The sequence below is a fragment of the Melanerpes formicivorus genome, unplaced genomic scaffold (assembly GCF_026170545.1).
Source record: "Melanerpes formicivorus ecotype bairdi unplaced genomic scaffold, bMelFor1.0.p_v2 SCAF_29, whole genome shotgun sequence".
NCBI lineage: Eukaryota > Metazoa > Chordata > Aves > Piciformes > Picidae > Melanerpes > Melanerpes formicivorus.
Genome location: NW_027142381.1, coordinates 9,054,052 through 9,070,576, shown reverse-complemented (window position 1 = coordinate 9,070,576; position 16,525 = coordinate 9,054,052). Strand labels below are relative to the sequence as shown.

Here is a 16,525-nt window from a genome sequence, read left to right as displayed (position 1 = left end):
CAAATTAGTGTCCATTGTAATGGGTCTTCCCCCCAGCCCGAACAGACCACAAGCTCATTTCTACCACCAAAATTGCAGTCATGACTTTCAGTTACTACTACTGCCCAGCTAGGCAGGGCTCAGCCCCAAACCTATCCCAGAACAAGCCCCTTGAGCTAGTCAGCAGTCACAGCCAGTTTGCTGATGCTGGGAAGTGTTCCTCCTAGCCTGCTGTTCCCTTGCAAGCATCAGCACCAATTCAGATCACCAAATGGGACTTTTGGAAATGATTTAGCTCAGGCAATTCTTACAACTCTGGGTGTAGGGATCCTGCTTTGCTGCTTTAGGATGTTCAGAGCAGCACAGGATGGCAGGGCTCTGGGTAATTTTGACTACTTTGGAATTTCATTTCTCTTAAGATCCTGCAAGATGCCAACTGCAACAGCTGCTGTGAGGCTACAAAGGGCAAGGTAACTTCTCAGGTTCTTTAAATACACAGAAGGACAAACAGAGATTACAGGTCAGGACAAACTGCTACCTCCTTTTGCTGAGGGCTCCAGAGTCAAGATTAGCAAATCCATGCTTCTAGAGCTGCTTGGCATTGCCCTCCCCCAGTCCCAAAAGGATAAAACAGACTTTTCAAAGGCAGAAAACATTTGAAAGAGGTGGAAAGGTCTCTTAACTTTTCCAACTAATTATCCTTTCTACACCTTAACATCAGGCTGAAGAGAGTCACTAAGCAAGCAAAATGTTAGAGTTGTTAAATTCATGTAGTGTAAGGAAGAGAAGAAGTTTCCATGAACACACAAACCACTTCTGACTGCAGATTCATGCCAGTGTCCCACAGCTGTCCCCAAACACTCACAGCTCTTCCAAAAGAGAAGACAAACCAAACCAGATGCTGCTCCCATTTACAAGAGTTAACTTCCATACCTAATTTCCCAGAAGGTTTCTATAGGTGCATCAGGATTCCACAAGTCAATGCTGTCTAACTGGTGAAGAACTAGCAAGGCCTAAACACAAAACAAAGGAGAGTTTCACCTCGAGGCAGAAATGTCCAGAGCCCATTTATACAGAGGAAAAGGTGCAAGCACAGAGGAGTGGCACTGCTTTAAACCCACCAAAAACAATCACGAAGAGAATCTTATGTAGAAGAACAGAAGTTCATTGCTGGTACCTGTCAAAAGTATTTCACTTTAGCCTCTATTACATTTCTGCAATCCAAACCTAGAGGTTTTCCCCTTCTGCTCCCACACAAACCCTTCCTAGACACACAGACCCAATGCTTGTAAAGAATAAGTTTGGCTTTGCTGGCATGTCCAGCTGCAAACACAATGATGACTGCCACCCATCCTGCAGACAAACTGCTGATAAAAATTCAACTGGTCCAAGGCTACAAACCAACAGAAAATGATTGAAGTGGTTTATCCCTAATTATATCAAGCAACTAGAATAAACAAAACTCTCTCCTCTTACATCCCCTTGGGGCTGCTCAATATGCAGGCAAAGAAATGTTTGCTCGAGGGGAAATACAGCCCATAGTATGCTCCAGCAACACTTCAGTGCTTATTTCAAACTGCTTCAACAAGCACTCCAGAGCTTTTTACTAACCTGCTAATCAAAACCAGACATGAAAAGCCAATCTGCAGCTGTCAAACCACTAATCAGGTAGATTAGGGATCAAGCTCAGTACCCAATCAGGACTGAACGTTCAATTACATAATGGCCAAAGCTTTGCAATCTCTGCATGCCTGTAAATGACCATAAGGATGTTACTGCCCAACAGAAACCTCCCCAGGGACTTTCAGGCTGAAAAGGATTATTCTTATACAAGAAATAGTCCTAAATTGTACCATTAAGCTATCAAGAAATAGGGATTTGCTCTAGGAATGGGTAGCAGGATACTGGACACTGCTTGTGGCAACTCCTGCTGAGGCAAGGTTGAACAAAGAAACCTTCGTTGCACTACTGAAATTCAACTGTTGCTGTAAAACTGGCACCAGGGAGGTAAAACATAATGATCCAATCTTTCTGTTCCATTATGCACAAAGAGAAGCTGGAACAGAGGAGCTCTCAGGCTGTATTGGATCACAGCAGGGATGACCAAGCCATACAAGAGGCAGGCAGGAATGGCTTTCTCAAATTTTCCTCTAGGCCTCTCCTGTAGAAGTTGCAGTGCAGGAGACATTTAGAAGGAGATCAACAGAGAACAACCTCTGAAACACAGAGCTTCAGAGCTAACCAATATTGGCCAAAAGCCTTGATCTGTCTGTGCACTCCCCTCGTGGCCCTTACCTCCATGGCTTCCTGTGCTATGTCTGGCATGCTGGACTGGGGGACGAGCTGGACGAGGCCTGTAATCAGCTCAGCCGTGCTGCCTTGGGTCTCAGGCCCTTGCTTCCTGGGATTCTGAACAGCAAAGAGGAAAGCAAATTCAAGTTGTAACACTTTTTAATGACTGACCACGTCACTGACCCACACAGCAGTGTCCCTGCAACCACACCAGGTGGATTTCTGGGTCTTTAAGAGAATAGTGAGGGGTTTTATTTAATGCATACCATCAAAGTACTTGAATTCTGTCAAAGTTCAGTTACACAATAACCAGGCCTGAGAAAATGGAAGCTCCCAGGCTGCATTTCTCTTTCTAGTCATTGAAACCATGACGAATTTCCCCTACACCCCTTACTTTAATTTACTTCTTGTTCTGTTCCACTCTCCTCCTCCAGAGCTACAGAGCTCTGTGCTCCCTTGCATTCTTTTACTCTGGTTCTGCAAAATTCCTTGCAGTTTCTTTTGCTTTTTCCTTTGGAAGCACAGAAGCTTCATCACCAGAGAAAAGAATGAGGAGGGAATTACCCTAGAAGCCAGGTTTGCATTGTTAATTGTCATTCATTCAGTAGCTTCCCAGGGAAATTCTCCAAGAGATGAACAGCATGATAGGATTCTGTCATTCTGTACACTTACACACAGCAGCAGCTTTGGATCAGCATGGATCAGCTTCACCAGGGACAACAGCAGGAACTTGTAGCTTCTGGTTTCCAAATCAGTAGGTTTTTCTTTAAATTTAAGGCTTGTCATTTTCTCCTTAAATGTAAGACTCTGATGGAAGGAAAAGAAATCAGAGTCATAGTCAGTGAGGCAGTCTACACAGTAGCTACAACTAAACATCTTACAAAGTGCATTGCTTTTATAGTTTGTCACTCATTGGTAAGTTTCAAAGCACATAAAATCCACTCAAGCACAGCCACATAGCCTTCTACTTTAAAATTCCTTTTGACACACACAGGAGCTATCTATCTCTTTATTCTATCTTTAAAGCCTCCTTAAGAATTAAGTGAGCTGCATGTGGACACAGGGAAAGATTTCTGCTCAAGACAAATTGTAGCAGAAGAAGAATGGATAAAAGAGCCCCCAAGAATGTACAGGGATTTGCTCTGGTCTCAGAAAGAAACAGTAAGAAATGTTTGCAGGTAAGCTTGAGCAGGTGAGAGAGCAGGGACCTTGTTCCCAAAAATCAAACTATTCACTTTGGTTTCTGTCAGGATCCCAGTCCAGATGATGCCTTTTTCATCTCTACAGCCTCTGAAAAGGAGAACCTTTAGGTTTTCCCAATATATAAAGAGCATTGCTTAAACAGAATCCAAAACCCCCTAATACTCTGGCTTCACCTGAGAACCAGTGAAGCTCTCCTGTAGCAGTCAACCTCCCTATGGGAAATGGAGGATGTTTGAAGGTGTGTATTGAGCTCACATAAGGTGTTCTGATTTGGACTCCAGTGTGAACTGTATCACATTCTACTTCTGCTGCTCACACCACAGAATCCAGGTCACAGTATGACCACATAAAAGGCATCTGGTCAAGGAACTGATACCAGACTGGAGGTAACTAATTCTGTGCTCAGCCTCAGTTTGCTCCATACAGTTAAAGGAATTCTGAGAAGAAGTACATGGCAAAAGAAGCTGATCTAGACTGGATCTTAGGAAGATGAGGCTGGTGAGACTCTGGAATAGGCAACCCAGGGAGGTTCTGGATGCCTCTTCTCTGGGAGTGTTCAAGGCCAGGCTGGATGAGGCCCTGAGCAGCTGAGTCTAGTTGAGAGGTGTCCCTGCCCATAGATCTCTGAGGTCCCTTCCAACCTGAGCCATTCTGGGACTCTCTGGTTTGTTTCTGTGATTTATTCACTTCACACAACCCAAACTACAGACTATCAACAAACAAAGACAGGGCCACAACTGCTCTCTGCAAATACAGCAAGTGGATAAATGCTAGTTGGAAGCTAACAGACAACACTGGAACAAGAACACATGGGGGTAAGTCAGACATAATTTTAGGCTGGAAATTAGAAAAGGACCAGAGAGGGGAAATTCTGGAAGAGCATGATGGAAAAGTAGGGGGCAGAAAGAAAAGAACAGAACCAACAAAAAGCCTTCCCTTCTAGGGAAGGAGCTCAATGGGCTGTGACGGGGATCAGTGCCTTGCAATGGCCAAGAGCAGCTGAAGGTCTCCTCCAGTGCTGCTCCCTCAGGTCAAACATGCTGGCAGATGAGGTGAGGTGACTGCAGTGGTAACTATGCACAGAAAAGTCCGAGCAAGGAGAGGCTTTTCTGCGGTAGTTACGAGGGGTCATACTTACAGCAACAGAGGCCCACTGCCATGCAAAACAGTGACTGGTTGGCATCTGACCATGAGAGCGACAGCAGCCAATAAGAACAGAAAATAAGAAGCAGAAGACAAAGCACCACCAGTCAATGTCAGAGTTGCCATTCCCATACCCCTGCTATTTTCTCAACAGATTCAATATATACAGTTAAAAGCAAGTTAAACATCTTGTAGCTTTCAGCTAAAGGTATGTGGGTCACTGGCTTTCATTTGAGGAGCCCAAGAGGAATAGTTTCATTTTAGGCCTTCCAAAACAACCAACAGAGTTCACTTGAGACAAATGGAAAGTGCAGGCGAAAGGCAAGGCAGCTGCACGTGAACTCCAGGGCAGTGTTTGGTGAGCTACAAATCTGAACTTGCTCAGAACTTTGTCCAAGACAACCAAGAATTTATTTATTTTTTATTTCACAATGCTTGGAAAATCTTTTACTTTGTTGCTGTCACCAAGACCAAACAGTCAACTTGCTCAACAGAAGGTGAGCAAGACAAGCGAAGAGACACCGAGCCCAATCACGGGCAAAGCATTGCCGTTGTCAGGAGTTACCTTCACATCACCAATGCTTTTTGCTTTTCAGTCTAAAGAAGGGGGGACACATTACCTAGCTATTCACACAGCAAGAAAGCTTAAAATGAACAGTTAGCCACAGAGGACAGTTACAGAAGAAATACTTCAATGTTGGCAGTTCAAAAGCAGCATGGAAACTGAGACACGTCACTCACTGACTACGAACGGTCAACGCAGCAGAACCTGCAAGGGCTACAGAGCATGCAGGGCTCTCTGTTGCTTTTTTGGATTGCAATGTTCTTCCCCCCTCTAGTTTCCAGTCTAAAGTTAATGAATCAAAAAGCTGGGATGGAATGGAGACACAGGAGAAACAGGAGGTCTGTGTTTGCAGAGCTGCTTCCGAAGCCTTACCGGAGTCATGCGGATGGCCGGGTGAGCCCCGCAGCCCTGGATGGCTTTGTGCAGGGTCTCGCTGAACATGCTGCGCAGCTCCATCGAGTGGCAGTAAACTGCATCAATCTTGGGCCACCAATCCAGTGCCGACTGCAAGGCAAGCAGAGAAACACCCAGGCACTCAGCTGCTAACACACCAGGTAGCTGAGGGTTTATTCAGACCCATCTGAGTTACAACAGCTGTGTCAGAACCAAGCAGGAGCGAATTGCGTGGCATTAACGATATGCTGGCTCTGCATTCTCAGCACAAAGCTCCTACCATAAGAACAAGCTGTAGCAGAATCACAGAATCACTTAGGTTGGAAAAGACCTTTAGGATTCATAGATTCATAGAATGGTTTGGGTTGGAAGGGACCTTAAAGATCATCCAGTGCCACTCCCCCTGCCAGGGGTAGGGACACCTCTCAACTAGATTCTGCTGCTCAAGGCCTCATCCAGCCTGGCCTTGAACACCTCCAGGAAGGAGGCATCCACAGCCTCCCTAAGCAACCTGTTCCAGTGTCCCCCCACCCACACTGTACAGAATTTCTTCCTAATACCCAGTTTAACTCTCTCCTCCCCAAGCTTCAATCCATTCCCTCTCATCCTATCCCTACAAACCCTTGTAAAAAGTCCCCTCCCAGCTTTCTCATAGCCCCCTTCAGATACTGGAAGGCTGCTCTAAGACCTCCCTAGATCATCAAGTCCCACCACTAACCCTGCTCTACCAAGTCCACCACTAAACCATATCCCCAAGGACCACACCTACAAGGCTTTTAAACACACCCAGGGCTGGTGACTCAACCATCTCCAACAGGAGCACTGCTGGGAATCCAACTAGTGGACAGTGTGCACAAGGATTTGTGTTTCCTTCCTGATGAGTAAGCAACTCTTGTTGCAGGAACACAGGCAAGAAGAGTCGATCTGCTGTTCAGATTGTATTTACTAAGCAGATACTGATCTGAACAGAAGCCACAGGTTGCTGGGCTGACTAAATACTTTCAGAACTTACATTTGTGATTATTCGGTGGAGCGAATTTACCAGCACGTAATGAAATGTTGATGGGGAATTCTGTGCCAAGCAGATCTACAGGAAAAACAAACAAACCAACCATAAAGCACACTTAGGAACATCTTTGTCTTTGCCATCTCTCTTATCACGCTGAAGAACATACCAGAGCCTTTTCATTAACCCAGCAAAGCTGTCCAGTCTAAACACAAGAGAAGTCTGATCGGCTAAGACAAGGTCTATAAAAATCATGCAGGGATTTCTCACTAAGGGATATTTCTACAGGGGGATTTATTATGAGCTTCCAGCTACTGTTAGCCTACCTTTTATAACTCACAGGTCATCAATAGCATGTGGGGAACGACTTACCCACAAGCAATGCTCTCACCTTGAAGTGTTGGTTGTTGTGAGGGTTTATGCGGAAGCAGGAAACTAAGCAGTCGATCATGAGGTCAACATCTGCATTCTGATTGCCTCTTGAAAAAGGTTTGCTTGGATTAAACAGCAAATTCTGTGCATGGCAAAAGAGACAAACACATAATCAGACACCAAGCATCCCCTTCTCTGCTTTCCACTGAAAACTACTGCAGTAGTTAATGAAGGAGGAATTCAAAGCTTACTGCAGTGCTTTCAAACCCCAATTTCTCCATTGCAATTAGGACAGAGGGACTTTTACCTTTAGATCTACTACCATGGACTGCACCAGAAGGAAAATGACAGAGTTATCTTCCCAGTTGATGTAGGTCGATGCTTTGCACAGTTTAACACAAGCAATAGCAGCACTTTCGGTCAGCTGTCTGCTCCCACCGTGGCCTGCAAGAGCCTTCCTGAGATTGTCCAGGAACAGTTTCTGCAGAATTCAGATCAGAAGAGTCCTATTCAGAACTATGGTAATCTGTGATCAGGGGTTTTTAGATCCCTCAATATTAAAAATCAAATAACACTGCAATTTCTGAGCAGAAATCATGGCTATTGGGATTGCAAAACCCAGCTGGATGCAGCACTCTGGAGAAACACTGTGTTTGTTAAGACATCCATTCTGAATGAGCTAGGGCCATCAGAATGGCACAAGAGAGATGGTTGGTCACCCTCAACCAGCAGCCACATCCAGCTCAGCACTTGCCCCAGGTAATGCAGTTGTGGAGCACAGAGCACACACGCCCCAGAAGGAAGTAACACAGCCAGCCAGAAGCAGTGCCAGGTTTGGTGCTGCTGGTGGAGGCAGCAGAGATCACAACCCTGGGATTCACATCTCCAAGTTCTGGGACTGTTGTTGGGGACATGCTGTCTGTATGAATTATTGAGAGTGAAAGATCACATGCCTAGGGAGAACCCCACACTGCTGGCAGGCTGCAGCCAGCCTGTGCACAGTGGTCGAGGAGATGTCTCCAAAGCAGCACCGCCAAGGGCTGAGTGCTGGATCAAAGCTGGACTGAGCTAGAGGGGGTAGTTGGTACAGGCAGAGCAAGAGCTCTCTCCCAGCCCAAAGGCAAGCCAGCAAGCTCAGCAGCACTGGGGAAGCTCAACCATGGTGCCCACTTGCAGAAAGGGCACATCCTCCTCTGCACTTGCTGCAAAGGATGCATCGGCTCAGACCGAGCTGCCCCCAGAACACGCAGCTGTCCAGGCTCTGGCTGCAGGCAGTGCCACAGCCTCCCTCTGGAAGCAGCTGGAATCAGGGCCAAGGGCTGTGGGAGATGACAGTAGGTGGACTGTTTGCACAGCCTGGTGGTAGAGCTGAGAATGGAAGTGGATAGGCTAAGGAAAATGAGGGAGCTGGATAAAGAGATAGACACGTGGAACCAGGCTGTGAGCTCCCTGAGAGGGAGCAGGGACAACAACAGTCACTACCAAAACCTCAGAATCAAAGGAATCCAGCAGCTAGGGTCCCTCTGGATACTTTCCACCTCTTACCTTGTTCATTTTCGTTTCCTCTACCACATCCTTTGCTATATCTTGGATTATCTCTGGGCACAGGACCAGCAGGATGATTTGCAGTGGCCAGACTGCTGCCTTACGTTTTGTGCTTTCAGCAAAGCCATCCACTAGGTCAAACAACTTCTCAGCACAGTCTGCATAAAACAGAACCCCAAGTTCAATACCCATTTTCAGGATGGAAAAGGTAAAGAAGAGTTATTAAAGAGGGGACAGACAGCTCCACCTACACAGAGAAAAGTTCTGTTGTACACATCAGGGGAATGCTACTGGGGATAAGATGCTCTCAAGCCAGTTGAAGGCATGGTTTAGCTGCAAAATATAAACTCTCCTCTCTTGGCCTACAGACAAACACAGCTGATGCTATCCTTACGTTTTCCTCCTGTATAAAGATGCAAAATATATACCTAAATAGCTTCCATCTTTGGGGTTTTATTTCTCTGTGCTGCAAACCACAAAATGCAGCAGGAGAGAAGAGAGGTAGCAACACATCCTTGCCTGCCCTGACTAAGGCTGACAGATTTGCTTCTTGTTTGCAGGCTGGACAAGAAGCCAAGAGGACACAGAATGCAGGGGAAGTTGGGGGTGTCTGAGAAAGCAGCTTTTGAACACTTTGTTGTCATGCCTTACCAGCCATGTCAGTCTGTGGGGTTTGATAGAGCTTTGTGAATTCATCAGGATAGTTTTCCACCCAGTTCCAAAAGGCCTGCAGATAATGCAAAACATCTTTACATGCCAGAGCTTGACAGGATTGTTTGAGTTACACATTCAACTCTAAAGAGATTTTGCATTTCCCTCCAACTGCAGACAGGAGTGCACAGGGATTCACCAACTTCTGCTTTACAGCCAATTACTGAATGCAACTAGCCCTGAGTTTGAGTAAGTCTGCACATAAGCAATGGAACAGAAGATACAATACTCAGATAGTTACCTTTTCAAGACTGTTGATAACAGCTAACTGAGCTACTTTCTTCAGGGCTTTGAACTTGAATACAGTCTCTGCAAAGGCAAAACATTTCTGCATTTAGAAAACAAAGCTGGTTCTGAGCAGCAACACAGATCAGAAAAGACACTCCAAGTGAAAAGCACTTTTGAAACAAATGTCTTCATGCTACTTCAGGATTTTTGGCAAACCTATGGCTGTTTGGAGCACAAGCCAGCAGAAGATATCAGTAGCACTGTGTCAGCTCCAGCTAGCCGTGCTCAAACACACAGACTTCAGACCATACCTTGCAAGAGTCGCTTTAGCTTGGAACAATCCACACTGATGTACTGCAAAAGCTCAATGTCATGGACATCAGCATTATCTTCTGAGCAAACAGTCAGCTCCTGCAACCTGAAAACATGCAAAGGAAGCTCACTTTGGATCAGGTGATGTCGGGCATGTATGAACACAGACCTGTGATCCCATACAGCTGATTGGCAGGGGAGCATCATCTGGTCACTCAATTCAATCTCCTCAGACAACCAGGTTCAGAAATGAAAGATGGATCTTGCATGATGATTAAGAGTTAATATTAAGCCTTACTCCATGGGGCTAGAAATATCAATGATGAGTCCTACCAGACACCAACACCATCTGCTGCTGCTCTGTTTACACCCAAGATTGGCCTACATCCGCTACACTGCAGCACTAATCTTGTCATCTTCTCAGCTAAATGTTCAATTCCTGGAGCCAGGACACCTTCAGACTACTGCTCCTTAGCAGCAAGCCTTGCCCCAGCTACTTCTTCCAAGAGTAAAGCAGTGCCTGATGGGGCTCAGCATCACTGCAGTGAGCTGCTCTTGCTCTTTGGCAGTTCCCTGTTTTCTGGCCTGAAGTAAGAGGGTGAAGCTCAATCACATCAGTTTCAACACACTGCAATCTCTTCACACTTTTGCATTAGATGATTTGCTAAGCATCTCATCAGACACTAAGCCACTAATGGCTAAATCATATGTTCCCACAAATGAAGGGCTGCCATGCCTTGTTCCAAAGCTACAGATGTCTTTTAGACGTGGAATGTGATTTCTAGTACTACACACAAAAGCAGTTCTACATTTCTTCCACGCCAGGGAAACTTAACAGCCCTCTCTGGGAATGGGAAGGTCCCCACTGCTGTGCTTTTCGTGCCAAAAATCCCCCAGCTGCTGTGGAAGGCCCAGAAATATGCCTCAACAGGAAGCACAGGTCAAAGGATCAGCAATGCTAACTGTCGGCAAGCTGACCCCTGTGGAGATCAGCAACGACTGGTCAAACGTTTAACTGTTTCTGGACAAGGATCCTGAGGTGAAACAGGTTGGGGAAAAGCAGCTCAGATGGGTGGGAAGAAGGGCTTTGGAGCTTGACAACTAAACCTTGCTACAGACACACAAACAAATATAGCTCCATGGATGAGATTCAAAGACTGTTAGAAAACTTCAACTGAGAAAAGGATCCCTCCTATAAAGGGAGCAAAAGAAATTGTCTGCAGCTCCATAAGCAACAAGGCACAACCAAGCTCCTGAACCAAAACCACATCCTCCATGCCAGCTGCCAAGCCTATGCTCTTGAAACACAAGTTATTAAAGGCTCTGGAAAGGTTGGGAAAAGAGCTTTTCCATTTCAAACTACTAAATAATGCTGGATTTCTCTCCATAATGCAGAGATTCAGCACAATGTTGGGGAGGAGCTGGGTTTCCAGTCTAAGGAATACACACACACACACAGAGCATTGCTTCAGTTCAGTTGGCACATTCATCGCTCTGTGACCACGGAAGGCTGCCCAAGCTCCCCCTCTAATCAATCAAGGCTGATGCCAGCTGTAACATTGTGTGATATGAGCTAAGCTACTTCCAGAACTCCCAGAAAATATCCAAGTATTTCAGTAATACAAAGCTTAATGCACAAGTCCACTGGCCTGGCAAACACTGACACATCAGAAGTATCTGGAACAAGGCAAAAAGAGCAAAGAATAGATGGAAACTTTGGACCTCTGACTTCTATCACTCAGGACAGCAGGAAAGAGTTATTTTTACAGTAGATGTGCTGTGAAACTCAGAAGACAAAAAGGTCTTTTCCAACAACTAACAAACAGTTCAGCTCTTCTGTCCCCTTCAGGCATAAGATGGTTTTAACATGAAAGCCTTCAAGCAGAAAAAATCAGGGAGGCTTGGGGCTGCAACTGAGCTGCAGACAAGCAGAGATTCTGCCTTCTAAACCCTTAAGTAAATGGATGCAGCCCATCACCTTCAGCAGCCTTCTTCTCCCAAAGCACCTTGCCCTCACAAGAACTTACTCGACTTACTCAGCTGAGTTACCTTTCCTTTCACCCTACAACAGCATCTGTACTTATAAAAGCAGACTACAAAAGAAGCAATAAATGCAGCTCACAGCAAACATGCTGGCAATACCCTAGCAGGGATGTGAAATGGGGTCATTCTGTACCCTGAAACTCAAGGAAAAGTTTGAAAGGTAGAGGGAGTTTCACTTGAGAGCTATCATGTGAAACAGCTTTCAAACAGAGGATGTTCCTGAAAGGAGACAGACTGGAACCACAGAATTGTCAGGGTTGGAAGGGACCTCAAGGATCATCGAGTCCCAACCCCCCTGACATGGGCAGGGACACCTCACACCACAGCAGGTTGCTCACAGCCACATCCAGCCTGGGTTTTAAAACCTCCAGGGATAAGGCTGCCACCACTTCCCTGGGCAACCTGTGCCAGTCTCTCACCACCCTCCTGGGGAAGAACTTCTAAGTTCTGATCTAAATCTTCCTTCCTCTAGCCTGGATCCATTCTCCCCAGTCCTATCACTACCCAACACCCTAAAAAGTTCCTCCCCAGCTTTCTTAGGCCCCCTTCAGATACTGGAAGGCCACAATAATGTCTCCTGGGAGTCTTCTCTTCTCCAGACTGAACAACCCCACCTCTGTCAGCCTGTCCTCATTGGAGGGGAGCTCCAGCCCCCTGCTCACCCTCGTGGCCCTTCTGTGGGCACGTTCCAGCCATTTGTGCAGATGCTGCAGGCAGCAGCATGCAGCAGATCTAACAGCCAGCGAGCAGCACCTACCTGGTGGAGATGCGGCTGAAGACGGCGTTGAAGTTGTTGCAGCTGAGGGAGAAGAGGACCCCCGAGGCGGAGCTGCGCAGCTCGGCCGCGTGCTGGTTGCCCTCGCGGTAGGTGTGGATGAAGTGGCAGATTTCTGGCAGCAGCTGTTTCACCAGCATGGTCTCGTCTAGTCGCATGGTATCCTTGGGTTGCTGAAGAGAGACACTCAGCATGTCAGGAAATTCAGGTTTAGGGGGGAGAAAAGCCACCACAATGAAGCATTTGCCACCAGCAGGCACAGGACCTGAACCTGAACTTCTAACCCTGCCTGCAGTCGATGCAGTGAAGTCTCCTTTCCATCTGAACAACAGTCCAGACCAGTCAAACCTCCTCACACTTTCAGCCTCCAAAACATGTAGGGCCCCAAACTGATCAAGGTCATCAGGCATCCAGCAAAATATCAAACTCGTTTTTGGAGTCAAAACCACTTCTGTTTTGATGACTGCACCCTGCCGACCTGTGTGAAGTGTGGGCAGCAGAGCACTAACCACACCGGCTCTGAGTGGAAGCTCAGGGGGCAAAGACCCAGCCTTACTTCTCTTTTGGGTAGCAGCACATACTTTATATCTAAAAATTAACCCAGAGCAGAGGTGCTTCTCTGGCTCTTGCCTGAGATTGCCCTCCCTGAGTCAAAAAATGGCTTCACTCCCCTGCAAAAGAAAACTCTGCTTGTTGCCAGTTTGCACAGCCTGAGACATAAGGAAACTATTTACAGAAGAATTCAAAGTGCAACTTTGCTCTAGTAAGAGCAAGCTTCAACAGAAGGGTCTGCATTAAAGCTTTCTAAAACTCTACCAATGAATTTACCATAGGGAATTGGGAAGTTTCAGAGACTCCCACTTAGTTGACCTGAGTCCTGTTGCCATGAGAACTTGATGAAACATTGAGCAAGAACTGCGAGCAAGAAATCCGCCTGAAGATAGCCCAGAACACAACGCTCTTTGTATAGAACTTTGGCTCAGCCTCATTCAACATATACTGGCTCAACTTGCCTCCATTTCAATTGACAAAGCAAGGAGCATTCAGCACTTTCTCAGCAATTTTAGCTGTTCAAATATCACAATCCACCAGGAGAAAAGCCCCCCCCACCTTTCAGCCCATATGTGTGGCAGGAGTATTTTTAGAGCACTAATTTCTGAAGCTAAAGCAGGTTGGGTTCGATTCACTGCAAAGGCACAAGGAGAGACCAGAAGAACAAAGGAGGTCTTTAGCTCAGCTGTGAAAGCTGAAAATCGTTCTGGAAAATGTATTTACCTGGATCTTTAGGGAATTGAGAAGAATCCACAATTATGCAGCCTGACTGAGCACTGTGACACAAGATACACTGCCTGACAAATCTGAGGGCAAGGAGGTCGTTACCTTACCAAGACAGAGCCCTCCAAAACTCTTGCAGGGGGAACGGCAAAGAGCTGAGGTGATTTCATGACATTCATCCAGGAACACAGCTTTAAAAATAACCCCCCTCCTTTCTGCTGGAAGGAGTAGAGCACTGCAAGCTGTGCTCACAGGGAAGTTTGGCTTTGCAATCACACAGCTCAGCACAGTAAGTTGTACGACCGGCTACATCCCCGAGGAAACGGCAGACTGCCTCCCGGCACAGCTCCGACTGCGAAGCTCAGGCCGGGACTCCCAGTGGAAGTTTGGCTGTGGTTAACTAATGCAATCTAGGAAACACCTGCAAAAGTAATCTTCAGAACAGTGATAGGAAGCTCTCTGCTGTGTACATACAAGCACTTGAAAAATTTGTTTCAGCAAACCACAGGTTTCAGCAAGCTGAGCAGCAGCGAACTGCAATACTCACTCGGACTGCGGCTCTGACCGTGAGTTACCACCCCTCCACTTTTCCTCTTTCAGCTGTGGGATGAAGATGTTTTAATGCATCTATTCAAAAAAGCACTGAGCAAACTATGCCACAGGCATTCCAAGCTTATAAAAATCTAGTGGAGTTTCACAACCACATCCAATTCCTCCTCTGGCTTTGTGTCTTCCCTTCCTCGAGCTCACACAGGCCTCTGAGTGGAGTTGTCCAGGTGTCTGCAGTCTTTCTTAAACAAATTGTTAAAGAACACTCCTGAGCTGTAACTCCACAACTTAGCTCAGCAGTGGGAAGGGCAAATTCAAAAGTTTACTTAAGTCTAATTAGCTAAAAAAACCCAAACAACCCACATTGATTTTAAGCACGAAAAAAGCACCCCCCAGATGCTGAATTTAGCAATTGGATCAATGTTACATTACAGGAAGTTTCAGTGAGGTTTTAGGGGGCATTAATCCTGCTTTGCTCCAAGTCAGATGAGTTTCAACTTCAGTACCAGCAACGACAGAGACACAAGCATTTGACTTGAACTCTCCAGTTCATTTGATTCCAACTTAGCAGCTGCTGATGCCAGCCTACTCACCCCTGCCAGGCATTTTTCCAGTGTATCCAAGATAATCAGCTGAGAGAGGTACAAATTCTTTTCAGCAGTTTCTCCAAATATTCTCTAGAAGTAGAAAGGATATGGATTCATCTGAGACACCAAAACGTGGCTTGTAAGGCACTGAAGTAAGGTAGCAAAGCAGCACAAGGAGCTGTGGCTCCTTTACTCCTCTGGGTTTGAGTTGAGAAACGCCAGACTGAATCTGCAATGGCAAATCTAACAAACAGCAAGCACAGGGCAAGGCTGGAGGGAGGCTGCAGCCCCTCACCTCCCTCGGGCCTGGAACTGATTCAGAAGTGAAGGTGAAACCTTCTCAGAAACTATTTTGGTATCAATTACTGCTGACTCCTTTCCCCTTATGCATTTCATTGCCAACATCTTAACAGAACTCATCTTACAACAAATCCATAGCTTATGGAGAGTGTTGCAAAATTTAGCACAGACCACAGGAAGAAACAGATGAGACCCTCCAAGAAGATGCCACACTTCAGATCCAGGATGAAGGCAGAATTCCACAGAGTGTTTAAGCTAGCACCCGATTTTACTGCCAACCACAGGGACTAGTTCCAGCAATATTAAGACAGCAAAATAAAGGAGCAGAGATTTAGCCAAGAATACATTGGTTCTGCTGCCTACAGATGGAACCCAGGCAGAAGCTGCATTTTAAACCATGGCAGAGGTCAGCTCAGCTAAGTCGAAGCTTCAGCAGGGTGCAAACCCTCAAGTCACTTTCCTGACCCAAGCCCACTGTAAGAGTCTGTTGGTCTGGTTTGTTTCAGCTACAGAAATCCTTCCAAACTGTTGCCAATTCAGAGAATAGCTCATTCCCCCAAACAAAAACATGAAGTCCTGGTCCTCAGTGCAAAGGATTTGCTGTGGATGTTTCTAGCTAGGTCTTGCCTCTCAAAATCTCTGCTATCTCAGCTAAAAACTTCTTTTAACTGTGGAGTTTTCTCATTTGTGAGACAACCTCACACATCAACACATTCCTGCATGCCTGGGCAGTGGAGTTACAATAAATTCTCTCTCAAAGGTAGCTTTCAGCAGTGTAAGATCTCCAGCAGTAGTGCAACTTCTTTTCTGATTGCAGCCTTTTAGTGCAGCCTCTTCTCTGAGGGCATCAATCCTCCGAGGTGTTCTAACAGAGCCCTACGCAGCTCCCACGCTTCTCATTCATTTCCCTAACTGCCTGGGACGGAATCCCTTCGGAGCTGAGCGTCCATAGTGCCATTAGGAGACCACAGATTGTTTTCCAAGATCATTCTGACAGAGTTCTGACTGAAATTTGTCTGTCTGTTAATACATCCACAGAGATCTATCCATATTATAGACACACAACTGCTAGCACTTCCAAACAGCCTAAGTTACAAACCCTTCCACCTTCTTTTTCCCCTTCTTCCTTTCCCTAAAGGATTCCTGGCAGACCCTGCTCTGGCAGGACAGATGAAGGGAAAAAGAAAACCCACCAAATGCTGCTGTTCAGTATCTCCTTTGCCCTGCTGTACCAACCCTGTGTGCCA

At 46.2% G+C, this 16,525-nt stretch overlaps 1 protein-coding gene across 5 annotated transcripts in view; it reads right to left on the bottom strand.

The window, feature by feature from the left end:
* Nucleotides 1-16,525, bottom strand: part of NF1 (neurofibromin 1) — a 93,987-nt gene that overhangs the window by 68,827 nt on the left and 8,635 nt on the right. For 3 of the 5 annotated variants that reach the window (XM_068154925.1, XM_068154927.1, XM_068154930.1), the window contains exons 3-16: nt 14,985-15,068; nt 12,550-12,740; nt 9,749-9,855; nt 9,451-9,518; nt 9,150-9,225; nt 8,499-8,656; nt 7,261-7,434; nt 6,973-7,095; nt 6,588-6,662; nt 5,555-5,686; nt 4,613-4,657; nt 2,944-3,078; nt 2,275-2,388; nt 913-992 (exon numbers count right to left, since the gene is read on the bottom strand). In XM_068154925.1, the coding sequence (XP_068011026.1) occupies nt 913-992; nt 2,275-2,388; nt 2,944-3,078; nt 4,613-4,657; nt 5,555-5,686; nt 6,588-6,662; nt 6,973-7,095; nt 7,261-7,434; nt 8,499-8,656; nt 9,150-9,225; nt 9,451-9,518; nt 9,749-9,855; nt 12,550-12,740; nt 14,985-15,068 (1,562 nt within the window). The remainder of the gene's footprint in view (nt 1-912; nt 993-2,274; nt 2,389-2,943; nt 3,079-4,612; nt 4,658-5,554; nt 5,687-6,587; nt 6,663-6,972; nt 7,096-7,260; nt 7,435-8,498; nt 8,657-9,149; nt 9,226-9,450; nt 9,519-9,748; nt 9,856-12,549; nt 12,741-14,984; nt 15,069-16,525) is intronic. The other 2 variants (XM_068154926.1, XM_068154929.1) reach the window with 1 other exon arrangement.